General features: G+C 48.0%; 4 protein-coding genes across 4 annotated transcripts; 3 read left to right on the top strand and 1 right to left on the bottom strand.

The window, feature by feature from the left end:
• Positions 1-14: 14 nt before the first annotated feature.
• On the top strand, positions 15-1,128 carry Pdw03_2902 (Esterase, putative; the record flags this gene model as incomplete). The annotated part of the gene is made up of 2 exons (XM_014682114.1): positions 15-74; positions 130-1,128. The coding sequence occupies 2 exons, from the start codon at positions 15-17 to the stop codon at positions 1,126-1,128; spliced, it is 1,059 nt and encodes a 352-aa protein (XP_014537600.1).
• Positions 1,129-5,263: 4,135 nt separating this feature from the next.
• Positions 5,264-6,047, top strand: Pdw03_2903 (Small GTPase superfamily, Rho type; the record flags this gene model as incomplete). The annotated part of the gene is made up of 2 exons (XM_014682112.2): positions 5,264-5,341; positions 5,400-6,047. 2 exons carry the CDS (start codon positions 5,264-5,266, stop codon positions 6,045-6,047), a joined length of 726 nt encoding a protein of 241 aa, XP_014537598.2.
• Positions 6,048-8,439: 2,392 nt separating this feature from the next.
• On the bottom strand, positions 8,440-10,057 carry Pdw03_2904 (uncharacterized protein; the record flags this gene model as incomplete). Its single annotated transcript, XM_014682111.1, has 3 exons — positions 8,440-8,763; positions 8,818-9,585; positions 9,647-10,057. The coding sequence occupies 3 exons, from the start codon at positions 10,055-10,057 to the stop codon at positions 8,440-8,442; spliced, it is 1,503 nt and encodes a 500-aa protein (XP_014537597.1).
• A 1,020-nt stretch (positions 10,058-11,077) lies between these two features.
• Pdw03_2905 (serine protein) lies at positions 11,078-14,014 on the top strand (the record flags this gene model as incomplete). The annotated part of the gene is made up of 3 exons (XM_014682110.1): positions 11,078-11,477; positions 11,540-13,060; positions 13,113-14,014. 3 exons carry the CDS (start codon positions 11,078-11,080, stop codon positions 14,012-14,014), a joined length of 2,823 nt encoding a protein of 940 aa, XP_014537596.1.
• Positions 14,015-14,230: the final 216 nt, after the last annotated feature.

The following is a 14,230-nucleotide window of genomic DNA, read 5'->3' on the forward strand; positions in this document are numbered from 1 at the left end:
CGCAATATCCCACAATGCAGCTCAAGTTTCTCACTTCACTGGCCCAGGGACAGCCCGGTGTGCTACACCACTGTGTACACCACCCGCCCCCGCAGCCTAGCCATTTACACCGCTAACGCCACCTCGCAGACCGAAACCCTCGTCGCCTTTGAATACACACGCAGCCATGTACCCAAGCCGCACACACTCGTCTTCGTCGGTGGGCTAGGTGACAGCCTCGGTTCGGTCGACTATTTGAGCGATGTGGTCCGCGCGCTAGACCCATCCCAATGGAGCGTGTTCTCGCTGATCCTCTCGTGCGCCGGCGGGGGTTGGGGCATGGGACGACTGGGCAAAGATGTCGACGAGCTATCACAATGCGTCTCGTACATACGAAAATACAAGGAGCCACAATTTGGCACTGGAAAGGTGGTCATCATGGGCCATTCAACGGGCAGCCAGGACGTGATGCACTATATCAATTGTCCTAACCCACGGCCGGCACACCCTGTCTTCGACCAAAACCGCAGGCCGATTCTGCGGGTGCCAGTCGACGGAGCGATAATGCAAGCGCCTGTTTCTGACCGCGAGGGCATATTATGGGTTGTGAAGTGTGGCACTGCGCGTGATAGCCCAGCCAAGATGCGTGCGATATACGACAAGGCTGTTGCCGATGCGCGGCGGGTGACCTATGAAGATCACGATCGTGTTGATACGGTTGTGCCGTTGTCTATAACTTCGCGGATTGGGTATCCGCCCACTGCGCCGGTTAGCAGTCGGCGGTTCTTGAGTCTGGTTAGCCCAGATAGCCCGGAGGATCCGTCTGAGGATGACTTATTTAGTTCCGATTTGAGTGACGAGCAGTTCCGTGGGACTTTTGGGATGATTCGGGAGAGGGGATTGCTGAAGCAGAAAATGCTGGTGCTGTACTCTGGGAGGGATCAGTCGGTGCCACCATGGGTCAATAAGGAGGCTCTCTTGAAGCGGTGGCAGATTGCTGCTGATGGGAGTGGACGGCAGATCTGGGATCCAAGGAGCACTGTTATTCCTAATGCATCGCATGCGCTGAGTGATGGCGATCAAGCGGAGCCGCGGCGGATTTTGGTGGAGAGGGTGACGGCTTACTTAAAAGACATCCAGCGAGGATGATCTCCATTGAATCCGTTGGATTTTATCTCTTTAGAGTTTATCATTATGTTTCCAGCACAAACGCAAAATTATGATGTTTAAGAAAGTGCAAACTAACCTATCTCTGTGGTCTTTTTGGGTGACACTGGGATATGAGCCTTTTGGAAGTCTTCCACTTCTTCGTCATGGCGTCATTCCCACGCCGAGAGCGTCTCTTAATATGTAAAATTTCCCTGAGTGTCCAATGAGCATAACATGATGTGGCTGTCCGCTATTGAACAAGTCACACCGGCAGATTCTTGGATCTCACTATCTAAAATTGGCTGGATGATAAATGTTAGATTCCACGACAATACCAGGGAACGTCAAGCCCACTCACTAGCATTATTTATTGACAAGAGATTAATATTAAATACAAGACAAGGCGTGAATCTAATATTCACCCAAAGGAAGAAATCATTTTACGCTAACTACACGGCCGTGTCGCAGATAGATTGTTCTGCCTGAAACCCGTTTTGCATCATCACGACTTACTCCGTACATACGTAACTATGTCCACTACTCCATAGATTCCATAACCTGGATGGTAGCCCCTATTGCAGACTTAATGTAAGTGAAGTGATTTTAATCCTATTCCAGAAACACTACGGCATCCCACGGTATCCTACCGAGACACAAGTGGAGTCTGAAGACTAACTAAAAGGGTAATAAAATTGCAATAATGCCAGATCATACTAATGGCTTAAGCATTTTTGGCCACATGGCTTCCTCCCCTTTCTCCACAAAATATAAGATATGTTGTTGAGCTTTGACACGCTCACATGACGTTGAACTAGTCCTACCGGCAATGTTGATCCAATCAATAACGTAACGGGAGGATCCCATTATTGATCCCAAAACGCTCTAGAGGCAAATCACCGGGGACCTTTCGGTGGCTTGGCACTTGAGATCACAATCGATGTTGTACTTTTTCTGCAATACACAGTGTACAATCGCCTGTGATTCAAATTTTCGAGACACCCGAGGCACAAACCTGGACTACCTCCTAGGGCTGGATCCAAACCACAGATCAATTATGAAAATGCCAAAGTCAAGAACCAAGGGGTGATTATGGAAGATCATATTCAGTCCGTTTCCCACAGCCCGTTAGCTTCCCAAAGGCCCCTCTGCTGGGAACCGCCCTGGCGATCGCCGGAAGCCCGGTGCACGATGAATGCACATATCCACAAACAGATGACAGATATACCACAATTTTACAGCAGATGACAAGAGCCGTTGCATCATGCACGTCAATATAAGGCAGGTACCTATTGAATCATGTTGGTGGCACGGAATGCTCCATAGCCGATGTGAACCGGACTTGAGATTTGAATCCTAGACCAGTGCGAGACCATAGCGGACCGTTGAACGGTACAAATTCAGCATTCCCCATATCATGGTGTATAACGGCGAGGCGGGAGGATCCGTTGACCAACCAACCAACCCCTGCCATTTGAATCAAATGCACGGCCACACTGTTGGTGTCCTGGAAAGAACTCCCCTTACGGAGTAGTATGGTAACTAAGCCGTTAGACGGAGCCTTCTATGTGAATATGGGGATGCAACCATCTTGGCTTTAGGCGTTACAAAAGGATGCTACGGAGTTGAACATGCTGGTACACAAAAGGGGGGGGGGGGGGGAAGGGGGAAGGGGGAAACCAGCAGAGAGGCTTAACTACATTTCACTACTCAGTACAGTTTGGGCTTTCTCTTGAACAATTAACTGAAAGAGCCTACGTCAATTGAAATCATGGTTCTTCCTTTACTAAAAAAAAAACAAAGAAAGAGAACAGAAAAAAAAACTCCGTCCGGGCCCGGCCCATCACATTCAGCCCAAAAAAGTAACAGTTTCCCCGACATAACCCCCTGGCCCGCTGCCACAGAACTGGGACACGAAACGGAGCCATCCCCAACCAGTTACTTGCTATGGAAATTGAGTGGAGTTGTAATTCTGTTGTAGAAAGCAGAAGATGAAAGAAAGGGGGGAAGTCCAAACAAAGCAAATGAAATGGCGGAAAAAGAGCTAGTATGGAGCACAGTGAGTAGTACATACCCACCTTCCGAACTTCCTCCCGCTGTCCACCTTTGTAGCTAACAGGCTCTAGGACGATCTATGTATCAATAGGGAGATTTTTAAACGCGCCGTTCCGCGGGTGGACATTGCATTGCCATGAAGCCTTTTTGCTTTTACCAATAGCTACAGGCTAGAAGAACACATTCTTTGGCTAGACATTAGGTATGTCGGATGCATGCGCAGAAGCCAGAAGCAGGCAGGCTAGGGAACAGCGAGACTCGGGGCCCGGAAAATGCAAGTGGCAGGGGTAGAAGAACTAGCAGGGGTACAACGTGGAAGACGATGAAGAGAGCCAATCTCAGGTGGCCAAGAATCGATCCTTAACTAGTTCGAGGTTGGCGTCGAACCTTTAAAAGGGGAGGAGATGTTCCGGAATCCCAAAGAGTTCAGGGTACCCCATCGCATTCATTTTGACTTACGCTATTCGGGTAGCGTCTCCCAGAGCCATGGAGGAAGACCTGCCTATTACTGATCAAGGGCTTTACCTCAGCAGGGGTTATAATTGTAAGTGGAGGACGTTGGGAGTAAGTAATCCGAGTTTCAAAAACTACCATGGTGATGGTTTTTGGGCCACCATCGAGACTAATTTAATTAATTCTATTTCCATTTATTCCAGGGGTTTGGATAGTGCTGTTATTGTATTACATAAAGGAACGACTCTATCTTTGTAGAATACAAAGAATGCATATTCTTAGTACTCGATACTCCAGAGGCTAGGGCGTAAAAGCATAGATCATGTCTTCCACGTGTCGACTGGGGCAGATTCTACCTTAGTTTGAGAAATAGATGGAGAATAATGATACGGAGTACGGAGTACAGATACTCAGTTAACCGAAATTTTAATTAAAAAAAGAGAGGAATTCGAAGCTCAGCTTCCTTTCCCAGCAAGGAAATGAGCTTTAGCCAAGTGTATCCGGGACTATCCACTGTGCCCTGTGCGTTTCTCCTTTTTACTGTGGACCTTCGGGACCTGAACTTTTCGCCACTTTTCTCTTGGGGGGGGGGGGGGGGGGTTGATATACATTTTACCATTTTCCACTTGCTCTGAGATCGTCTAATCTGGCGTAGGTCCAGTGGAAGGAACTTTTTCAGAGACCTTTGGATATTTTAGAACAATGAAAAGATAGATATAAAATAGATTTGATAGACATGGGAACATCGAACCAGAGAGATGTGTAAAAAAAAAAAAAACGTTAGTCTCAGCACACAGCCCTAAAAGAGACTGCAATGTGGATATTTAGGAAATGTAAAAAGGAAAAAAATGTATGACTTCATAGAACTATCACTTAAAAAAGGTCCCCTAATTACTTCCCTACCAGTCAGAATGAAAATTTTTTATGTCTCTTTTTTTTGGCCCTTTTAAGTGGTTTAACATTTGTTTTGAATTTTTTTTTTTTTTTCATATTTGAAACGGTCTCGGAGTTGGGCAAGTGTTTAGAGAACAGGGATGGGGATAGGAAAAGTGCGAAATTCACCTATTCTCTTTGATTTTTATTCTATTTGATATTCTATGCTCTACATTTCTCTACTTTGTTAATTCCTGCCTCTATCTACGTACATCTCTTTATCCGTCTATATCTGCCTCCTCCGTATATCTCGTTATATTCCAATATTCCTCTTGAACCCCTCTCTCCACTTCGTTCCAGCCCCCGGACCAGACTTCGCACACTGTTCTTCCCCCTCTCCTCTTCTCTCCCTATCTCTCTCTCTCTCTCTCTCTCTCTCTCTTTTTTTTTACCCTTTGACCTTTTCCTCTTTCTTCCTTCCCATCTCTTTCTTTGCATTATTCTTCTACAATTGGGGGTTGCTGTGAATCGCGTGGAAGCTCCCGCTTTTCTTTTTCGCCCCCCCCCCCCCGCCTAGAACGTGGGCCACTTCAACACACCTTCCCCCTCCTTGCGACTTAGAACTTTCCTCCTCTTTCCCCTGAAATAATTATTGGTATGGCATCTGCAAGCTGTATCACTATGGATATGCTGACTTCTCTAGGCTCATTGTCGTCACTGCTTCTTCTTGATCTGTTCTCAATTCCAGTTGCCCGCCATGGCTGGAAAAATGACGTTGTACAAGCTGGTGGTGTTGGGAGACGGAGGTGTGGGAAAGACCGCCCTTACCATTCAGGTTGGTCAAGCCCTTGACATCTGGAGCCAAAAAAATCTCACTAAAACTGTACTTTTAGTTGTGTCTTAATCACTTCGTCGAAACATACGATCCAACCATTGAGGATTCATATCGCAAACAAGTCGTGATCGATCAACAATCGTGTATGCTCGAGGTGCTGGACACAGCGGGCCAGGAAGAATATACCGCACTAAGAGACCAGTGGATCCGGGATGGGGAGGGTTTCGTACTGGTGTACAGCATCACCTCGCGCGCCTCCTTCTCCCGCATCACAAAATTTTACAACCAAATTAAGATGGTCAAGGAATCGTCAAGCTCCGGTTCCCCCTCCGGTCCCAGCTATTTGAACTCGCCCATGAGCCCCTCATCTGGTCCCGCAATGCCCGTCCCCGTTATGCTAGTCGGCAATAAGAGCGACAAGGCTGTCGAGCGCGCAGTTTCAGCACAGGAAGGTCAAGCACTGGCCAAGGAGCTGGGCTGCGAGTTTGTCGAGGCATCCGCGAAGAACTGCATCAACGTGGAGAAGGCCTTCTACGACGTTGTTCGCATGCTGCGCCAGCAGCGACAACAGGGGCGTGCCGCAGACCGTCGTCCGGCAGGCTTCGGATCGGGCCACCGCGATCGCGACGCAGGCCCCGAATATCCCAAGTCCTTCCGGCCCGACAAGTCGCGACATCGCAGTCGGCTCCAGTGTACTATCTTGTGATCGATCGGGTCCGTCCGCGAGGCGTTGGATTTCTTGCTTCCTGAAATAATGGCCGTTTTCCTTTTTTTATTATCTGTTCTCTTTCTTTTGGTTCTAGGTGCATCTGGAGGGTGGTTCTATCTTTTGGTTACCTCGGCGTCGGTGGTCCTTGCCATGCTACATCTTTTATGCTCGCATTCTGAAGGGCTTGAGAACTGGCGTGAGGACTGAGGCCCACCAGTGTCGGCAAACCTGGAGCGCTAAGTTCTTTTTGTTTTGGCTTTTGTTTTGCTCTTTGGAAATGCGCCAAGGCATGCAGACTGGCTGTTTAGATTTTTACAAGCTCCCCTTACTTTTCTTTCCTTGACGATCGCCTCTCTTCTTCGGTTTCTGCTTATTTGACAAGTTGCGATCGGAGAAATCTTTCGGACACGCTTCAGAGCAGCCCGAAAGAAATCACCCCCTCTCCCCCCCCCCCCCCCCCCCCCCCCCCCCTTCCAAAATCCCAGGCGGCGAAGCCAGAAGATCGCAGTCGCGCATTAGCAGGCATTTCGATATGATACCCTACGATTGAGCTTGTTTTATTTTGATTCCAATCTTGAGCTATTTATGCGATATAGACAATTTAAACCGGTTTTTTTTTTTCCTCTTCCTTTGTTACTCCAGACCTTCCAAAAAAAATCCGATCAAGTCCCAGGGATACAAGCGCAGTACTTCAATCCAGGCCCTGCTTGATATTGCACATGAAGTACTTTCTGGGTATTTTTTGGGTACCCGAAGAAAGTGCGGGGGAAAAGCACAGACTGGCCTCGGCATCCGAGAGGGGATCTCATTTGGCTTCACCTCTTTTTCGCCGCAAATGGCGGATGCCTAAAAAATCTTGTCGATCAGAACCCCTGATCTTAACTTCCCATCTTCCCGTGCCAATCGCACCATTGGATCTGAAAGACCTCGGGTAGGAAGTGCTTAGAGGTCGTTTGAGCGAATACACTTTTCTATGTCTTACGTGACCTGTTTCTGTTTCTCCGTTATGTTGTACCTTCTCTATCAAATCACAATCCGGGCAAAACAATTTGCCACTTCTCCTATCATCTCCATCCGAATCCGAATCCGAATCCGAATCCGAATCTGAATTCTATCCAACATGTCTCCGCACCCATAAGCGAAAAATCCACGCCCACTCCCTTGGCGACCCAGAAAACCGTTTGGTCTCATCACGCGGCCAGACTCCACTGGCACCGCAGGCCTTCACGTGCACTAACACAGCAGACAAAGTCTCTACTAAGTGGAACCGAGCACGAGTACTGGTCGTGGTTCGCCGACAGGTGAAATCTCCCCAACCTACACTTGTGTCGACCGACATGTGCTCGCGGGCCATCGTGAGAAAGTTGCGATTGTATGGAAATCTCCAGTTACCGGTGTAACGGAGAAGTATACTTATACTCGCCTACTCGATGAGGCGGAGGTTCTTGCTGGTGTACTGAGAGAAGAAGGAGTACAGAAAGGCGATGTTGTGATTGTTTACAGCAGGCAAATCAACAATTTCGTCATGACACGACGAGTGCAGAATGGAGTAAAAATAGGAATCCAAAACTGATTACTTATCGCATCTAGTGCCAATGATCCCCGCGGCCGTAATCGCTGCGTTGGCAATGACCCACCCAGGCGCAATTTATACCGCTGTCTTCGGCGGCTTCGCCCCCCGCAAGCTCTTGCACAGCGCTTCGAGGCCGCGCGCCCGAGAGTTAAAATGGCGGCTTCATGTGGAATAGAGGAGTCTCAGGGGCCCATTTGCTACCGACCGCTCATCAAGGGTGCCATCGAGGCAAGCAGCTTCAAGCCGGACAGGGTCATTGTCTGGCAACGTGGCCAACTGCGCTGAAATCAGCCTGCTAAGCGCAGTGGACAGCGTAACTGGCAGAGGCTTGTAAAGAGTGCCCAGTTCCTGTCAAGAGCACGGACGCGCTTTATGTCATTTACACAAGTGGCGAGTGATCTCAGAGCCTATTTAGTACCCGATGGATCTGCTCTATTCTTGAAGATTTTTCCGTCTGGTCAAAATGGATCACTTTATCCCCCGGCTGTCGTGGGTATGTGTTTATTCGGGGGCAATTAGGTAAATAGGCTACAGGGGCTGAAGAGTAGGGCGACAATGACACTTGAAACGAAACGAAAACAGAAACGAAAAACATATAACAGCAAGGAGTTGCCCCCCTAACTAGTTAGTAGTTTACCCTTATAGGCCTTTAACGATTTACCACAGGCCTAACCCCCCCCCCCCCCTTAAAGTCTACCGGTGGTTACTGATGGGTGGCTCGCATAGTACATGGATCCTATGAAAGTAAAACCTAGGTAATTTTCGTTAAGATATTTGTACTGAATATATACCAGTCGACTATATACAATCAGTCCATCACTCCACCTCAGGCATTGTCCCCAAAAGCACGACATCATGCGGCACCATCTGCTCCGTAGCCTGAATGAACCGGACCCCGGGCACAAACACATTCTGGGCCGAAAAGAAATTCAACCCTTTAAATTGACATGAAAGATTAGATGGCAACGTGAACTGTACCTGTTCCTTGAAAAATTTGGGAACTTCTGTGACTCCCTTGTACTGATTCCACCATTGATCAACCTTCTCACCTTTGAACGACATGGAGGGCAGCTCCGTCTTGGGAACATCGATTCCTATCTGCAATTCGTCTCCAGCAATATGAGCAAATCCTTTGGGGGGCTAATTCATAATTGTCATTAGTACAGATCATGCGACATGGGCAAGTCTACTCACACTGGTCCAATCCGACGTTATCGCGACCTGTCCGTACGTGTAGGTCGCAGGATCAATCTTATGGCACGAATACCACTGGACCTTTGTCTCCGCGGTCCAGGTAAGAGATACGCTGGATGCTAACGATTTATCATCCTTGACGTGTAGTGTAATGGGGTATTTGGTATAGTCAACAGCAACTTTGTCAACGTCGTATGTGGTGATGCCAATTGGAGTATTCAAATTCCAGGATTGGCTATCAGTCATGGCAAGCGATAGTTGGATCCCGGAACTAGTTTCCTTTTCTGTGATTTCCTTGAGTGATCCCGTGTAGGATTTCTTCAACTCATCTTTCATAAACTCCGTGAAGAGTTTATGTCCAATGATGATGCTGGAAGTGAATCCAGATGGAACAGGGGCCATGGTTTCGGAACCTTTGTGGCCAAACTGGGGGTCTTCTCTTCCCGGTGGATTTTTGGTGGCTATGAAGACAAACAGATAGCCTGCTTGACACGATAGGACGAAGGAGCGAGGAAGGAGGGTGTCGGTGTCGGAATTTGGGTTGGCTTTGTTGCTGAGTTGAGCCACACTAACGTCAATCCAATGGATATCATCCTTGCTGGTAAACCAGGCTTGGATTTGAGTCAGGGCCGTCTTCATGGTGTCGTCCAGATCATGTTTCTCGGTATCATTCTTGGTCAGATGCCACTTCGCCTCGGTGTTTTTGAAATGAAATATCAGAGAGTAATGTTTTTCCGTCTGGTCAAAATGGATCACTTTGTCCCCCGGCTGTCGTGGGTATGTGTTAGTTCCGAGTCTAGAGCTTGTTGATTCTTTCTAGAAAACTCACAGAAACCTTTCCATCTCCACTGACGGCACTGATTGGCAGCGCAACTTCGAGGCGGTACGCATTCATGGGGAGAGTCTTCGTCTCCGGAGGCTGTTTCTGACCAGACACAGTCACTGTCGTGGTATAGGAGCCATTCAGCACCATCCCCAATAAGGCATTCTTACTCGAGGTGGAAAACTTCAATGTAGGGGGCGAGAGGGTTATATCAAACTCCTGATCAATCTGTATGGTCTGCACCGGTTGCGAACGAAGGTTAAACTTGACTCCAGAGCCCTTGTTTGTCCTTTTCCATTTCTTTGCGAGCGCGCGATTGAGATGTTCCTCATCGTAGGAGACCAGCAGATCCCATCCGGAGGTAGCTTTGGTGCCCTCCAGACGTTGATGAAAGTCTTTTTTGGAAAGAATGCTCATGTTGTGACAAAGGCCGGAATTGATAGGGACGTGAATGGGGGTTCAAACCCGTCCGAATGAGATTATAACACTTGGAGATTTCTTCTTCCACCGATTTAGCTGGTCATGTTGGCCTGCAGCAGACTCACGGAGTACTATTTATGTCAGTGCGGTGGTTTTCACCTGGTTGTGGCTTTCTTGGGTGTCCAACACGGAGTTCTCCGTAGAGTACTTGCCCCTAAGGTGGCCAATGAGAATGTCTTTTGAAAATCCATTTGTTGTCGAAGACTCACGAGGATATTCGGTCCCACCGACAGTCACAACACTACTCCACCGACCGTGAACTTGGAAAAGTCCCTAACTAGGACTAGTTGTGTTTTTTGAACTCCGTGTTTCTACGGAGTACTCCCATCTTTCTCCTCGTCTTACGCTACATGTTGTATGCACATTCATGTATCACCACAGACTGTTACCGGTTTATGCTCTATATACTACAAACATCTTCAGCTACTTTTGTTTGTCAAGATCCGAAGAGTGACTACCGGTAACATCCTCGTAATACAATCTACTTGAATGATTTTGGTTTCCTCTGTGTCTATAGAGACTCTAGGGTTGACTTTTACTACTGTCTTTATTTCACCTTTCTTTGTGTCTATACAAAGAATGAGCCAAGGGAGAAATTTTTTTTTAAAAAAAAACACGCTTGAGAACGGAGATGTTACAAGACCTGACCAGATTCGTAGAAGATCCACCGTCGGTGGAGTGTGGTTGCTGTCGGTGGGACCTTCACAGACTCACCATGTACTCCATACGGAGTCCGTGATGAATCTGGGTGGGAACTGCGGGTCAATGTGACGTGGTATAGGAGCAGCTCATCTCATCTCAGCTAGCCACCTTTGAGATGGAAAAAGAGGGGGATTAAATTTTACACGCCTCTTGATGTTTCCTTTCGGTTCGAATCCAAGTTCCGTTTAGTTTCCAATATCAACTTTACTCCATGCCATCCTATAGTATGTGTCCTGCGACAGGTCACTAAACACCATGCCGCTCCCTCCGAATGCCGACACCATTGCGTATCCTGCACACAATCCGACCGTAATTCTGTCCGTATCGGAAGATGCACTAGACTTCGAGGCCGGACTGGATGCGCCCCTGGATCTTTACGTCGAGAGGTTTCAATTGAAAAAAACTCTCTCGACAAAGAATACAAATGCAAAAGACCCGACTCAGTACGGTCTGTACACAAACACTATCTCGGTGGCCCAAGAGAGTCAAGACCGGTCTCGACTAGGTCTCGACTTGAGTGGCGCCGATGGAGGGTATTTCAAGCAAACGGACCAGAAAGATGAAACTCTGGTGAAGAATGGGTTTGATGGTGGAATCATGAATCTTTATGTGCAAGACATCGACCACGAAATAGTGCAATCGATTTTTTTGAATGGTAAGTGAACCACATCCTGGTCCTTGTATCCGGTCAACGTGTTGAGTCAATAATGATGGCAGTCTCTGGGGGAAAGGGGTTTACCCCCGAGGATGTCATTCATGCGGAAAAAGGAGAGACTGGAGGGAATGGAGGGAAAGGCGGCAATGTATCAGTTCTGTTTGGCACTGCAGCTGTTACCGCACACCAAATGGTTGCCAAACTTCTCGAGGACTTGCATGACAAGGGCGATGCGTTTCCTTTCTCATTCCAGAGCCCTACTAGCGATCTCGCGGTCTTCTGCCGACGTCAAAATCTCCCAAACATTTCCTCGTCGCTTGAGGCCCTCAACAGAGCACTCGTGAACAAGCAGAGTCAGTCATTTCAACGCGCATTGGTCCAGATGGCACTCGCCCTGCAGGGAATCAACGATAGGGCCAGGGCAGATTTTACCCAGAGTGCACATACCAGGGGAGGATATGGTGGTGGAGGATCTCGCGGAAGTATCGAGGATGGAAAGAATGGTGTGCATGGGACCAAGGGAAAAGAGGTGGTGCATAGTCTCATTCAACCAGAACTGCTCTGGCAGAGCCCAATCTGCTTTGCCCATCCTATTCAATGCCGTATGCTCCTTGACAAAGCGAAGCTGTATTTCTACATCGACGGCGACAAGAACCTGGCACAATGCAAACTGTTGTTGCAGAGGCTTCTGGGTCGACTCAATTTCCTGAACACCTCTCCTCCCCCTGACTCTGAGTTGATCAAGGCATATCGCAGCTCTGAACCCCGTCTTTGCATTCCAAGTGGCCCGAAGGATCAAGAGCCTGTCTCGATTCGAGACCTTCGGGCCATCAAAAGTGAAACTGAAGCAACTCTGACCTTGTTAAAGTCCGGAAAGGACTTTTATGGGTTTGATCGACGACGCGTCCCCAGAAGGACATACATGGCGTACAAAAAGATCATCGATGAGGAGTTGAAAAATCTGGGGAGTGCTGAAGACTACTATGTAGAGTATCTCAAAGCCTCCACGGACGCAGCCAAGCGAAAAGACTATGTCAGCAAGAGTGCCACGGCCTGTCAGATTGGAAAAGCCACCAAGAAGATTCTGATCAAAGAAGCCAAAGATCATCTGCAGGATTGCGTGTTCCAAATCCAAAGCCTGACGGGTCCCATAAAGAAAGCGTACGGCGAGATCGAAGGCCTGACACGCGATGTCAAAGTCGAAATCAGAAAGGATACTATTGTTCCTTTCGATCATCTTCTCGAAGCTGTTGGTCAGATAGTCAGTGTATATAGGGATCCCATGGAGCTCCTTAAAGGCACTAGCCTGCTGCAGAATGACCTGCCAAAGATACCCGATGACTCTGGGGTGAAAGTGGAGAAGGAATACCTTGTCAAGCAGATTGACAATATCACTGGCAGTCTAGATAGCCTCTATGAAGGCTACAAGGTTAGCAAATCGGGGTCAATTGACCTTCTTGATCCAGGAGCGGCCAAATTGCAGCTGGCATCAGGGGAGCTAGCCAAATTGGTTGGTCAATATGAGAATGCCCTGCCTTCTGATCTGTTGAAGAAGCTCAAGAAGAAGTTAGATGATTATATCGGTGAGTTTTCATTTCCCTGCAACAGGATGAGACTGACTCATCCGCCATCTAGCCATTGTTCTGAAGCGCAACGATGCTGTGATTCGCTACAATACAAGCGTGGCCTTGATCATCCAGTGCTACACAGAGATTGCTGCCCTAAGTGAATCCGAGAAAACATTGGCTGGTCTCGAACGGTCAACCCTGGCTACCGATAGCCCAGTGATGACTGTCGCTATGAAGCGAACCTACATGGTATTGGTCCAACAGCTCCAGAGCTGGCTATACAAAGCGCAGCGGGCCTATAATTTCGACGGCCTCAACTCGTCCAACATCCTCGCCGAGTTTTTTGGTACGATCGATACGTCACGATACACCCATGCACTGGTCAGTCAGGCTCATAACGCACTTTACCACGCCTACTCGGAATATCTCGATGATCAGACAAAAGCCAGGACGATTTTCAACACGGCCAGATATCAACTCGATGCGTCAACCTGTGGCTCCATCCAAAAAGGCGGACAACAAGGAGAGCTTCTGTTTATCCAGATTGACCCCTCAAACCAGCTCAGCGCCGATGATGGCCCAAGCCCCTTCCGGGGCATGTCGGATGTGCGATTGACCAGAGTGCGCTGTTTCCTGCCTGGAGCGAAGACGGCTGATGGCCTGCTCCACATCACCTTGACCCACATGGGTGACGAGGCTCTGGTCGATCCCAGAAAGAAACAGATGGAATTCTCACATAGCACGATTCCAGTGGATTTCAAGTACCAGCTCAGGAGTGGTCGGTATGATGTCGCTGGGACACGGGACGGCATCATCGGGAAGCTCAAAGATCGCGAGCAATACAGTTTAGTCGGTCCATTTACCACTTGGCAGATCGTCATCAATAAGGAATACAACCCTGGATTAGATCTATCTGGTGTGTTTGATGCATACATGGAATTTGAAGGAGCGTACCGGCCTTTGACATGAGCGGTTTGAAGTGGGCATCCTTCACGGTCAATTTTATTCGGTTCCTCATTGTGTTCAAAATAGGATAATCATTGAGAGTTGATTGAAAGAGACTAATCAGTCTAAAAATGCATTCAGAATGTCTTTATTTCATCAAGATTTTCCTTTATGATCTAGCATCCCGATAATTTAAAGAAGAGAAAGGGATAGCTAGTATCTGATAAAAAACGATATCCT

Source organism: Penicillium digitatum, chromosome 1, assembly GCF_016767815.1.
Source record: "Penicillium digitatum chromosome 1, complete sequence".
Classification (NCBI taxonomy): Eukaryota; Fungi; Ascomycota; class Eurotiomycetes; order Eurotiales; family Aspergillaceae; genus Penicillium; species Penicillium digitatum.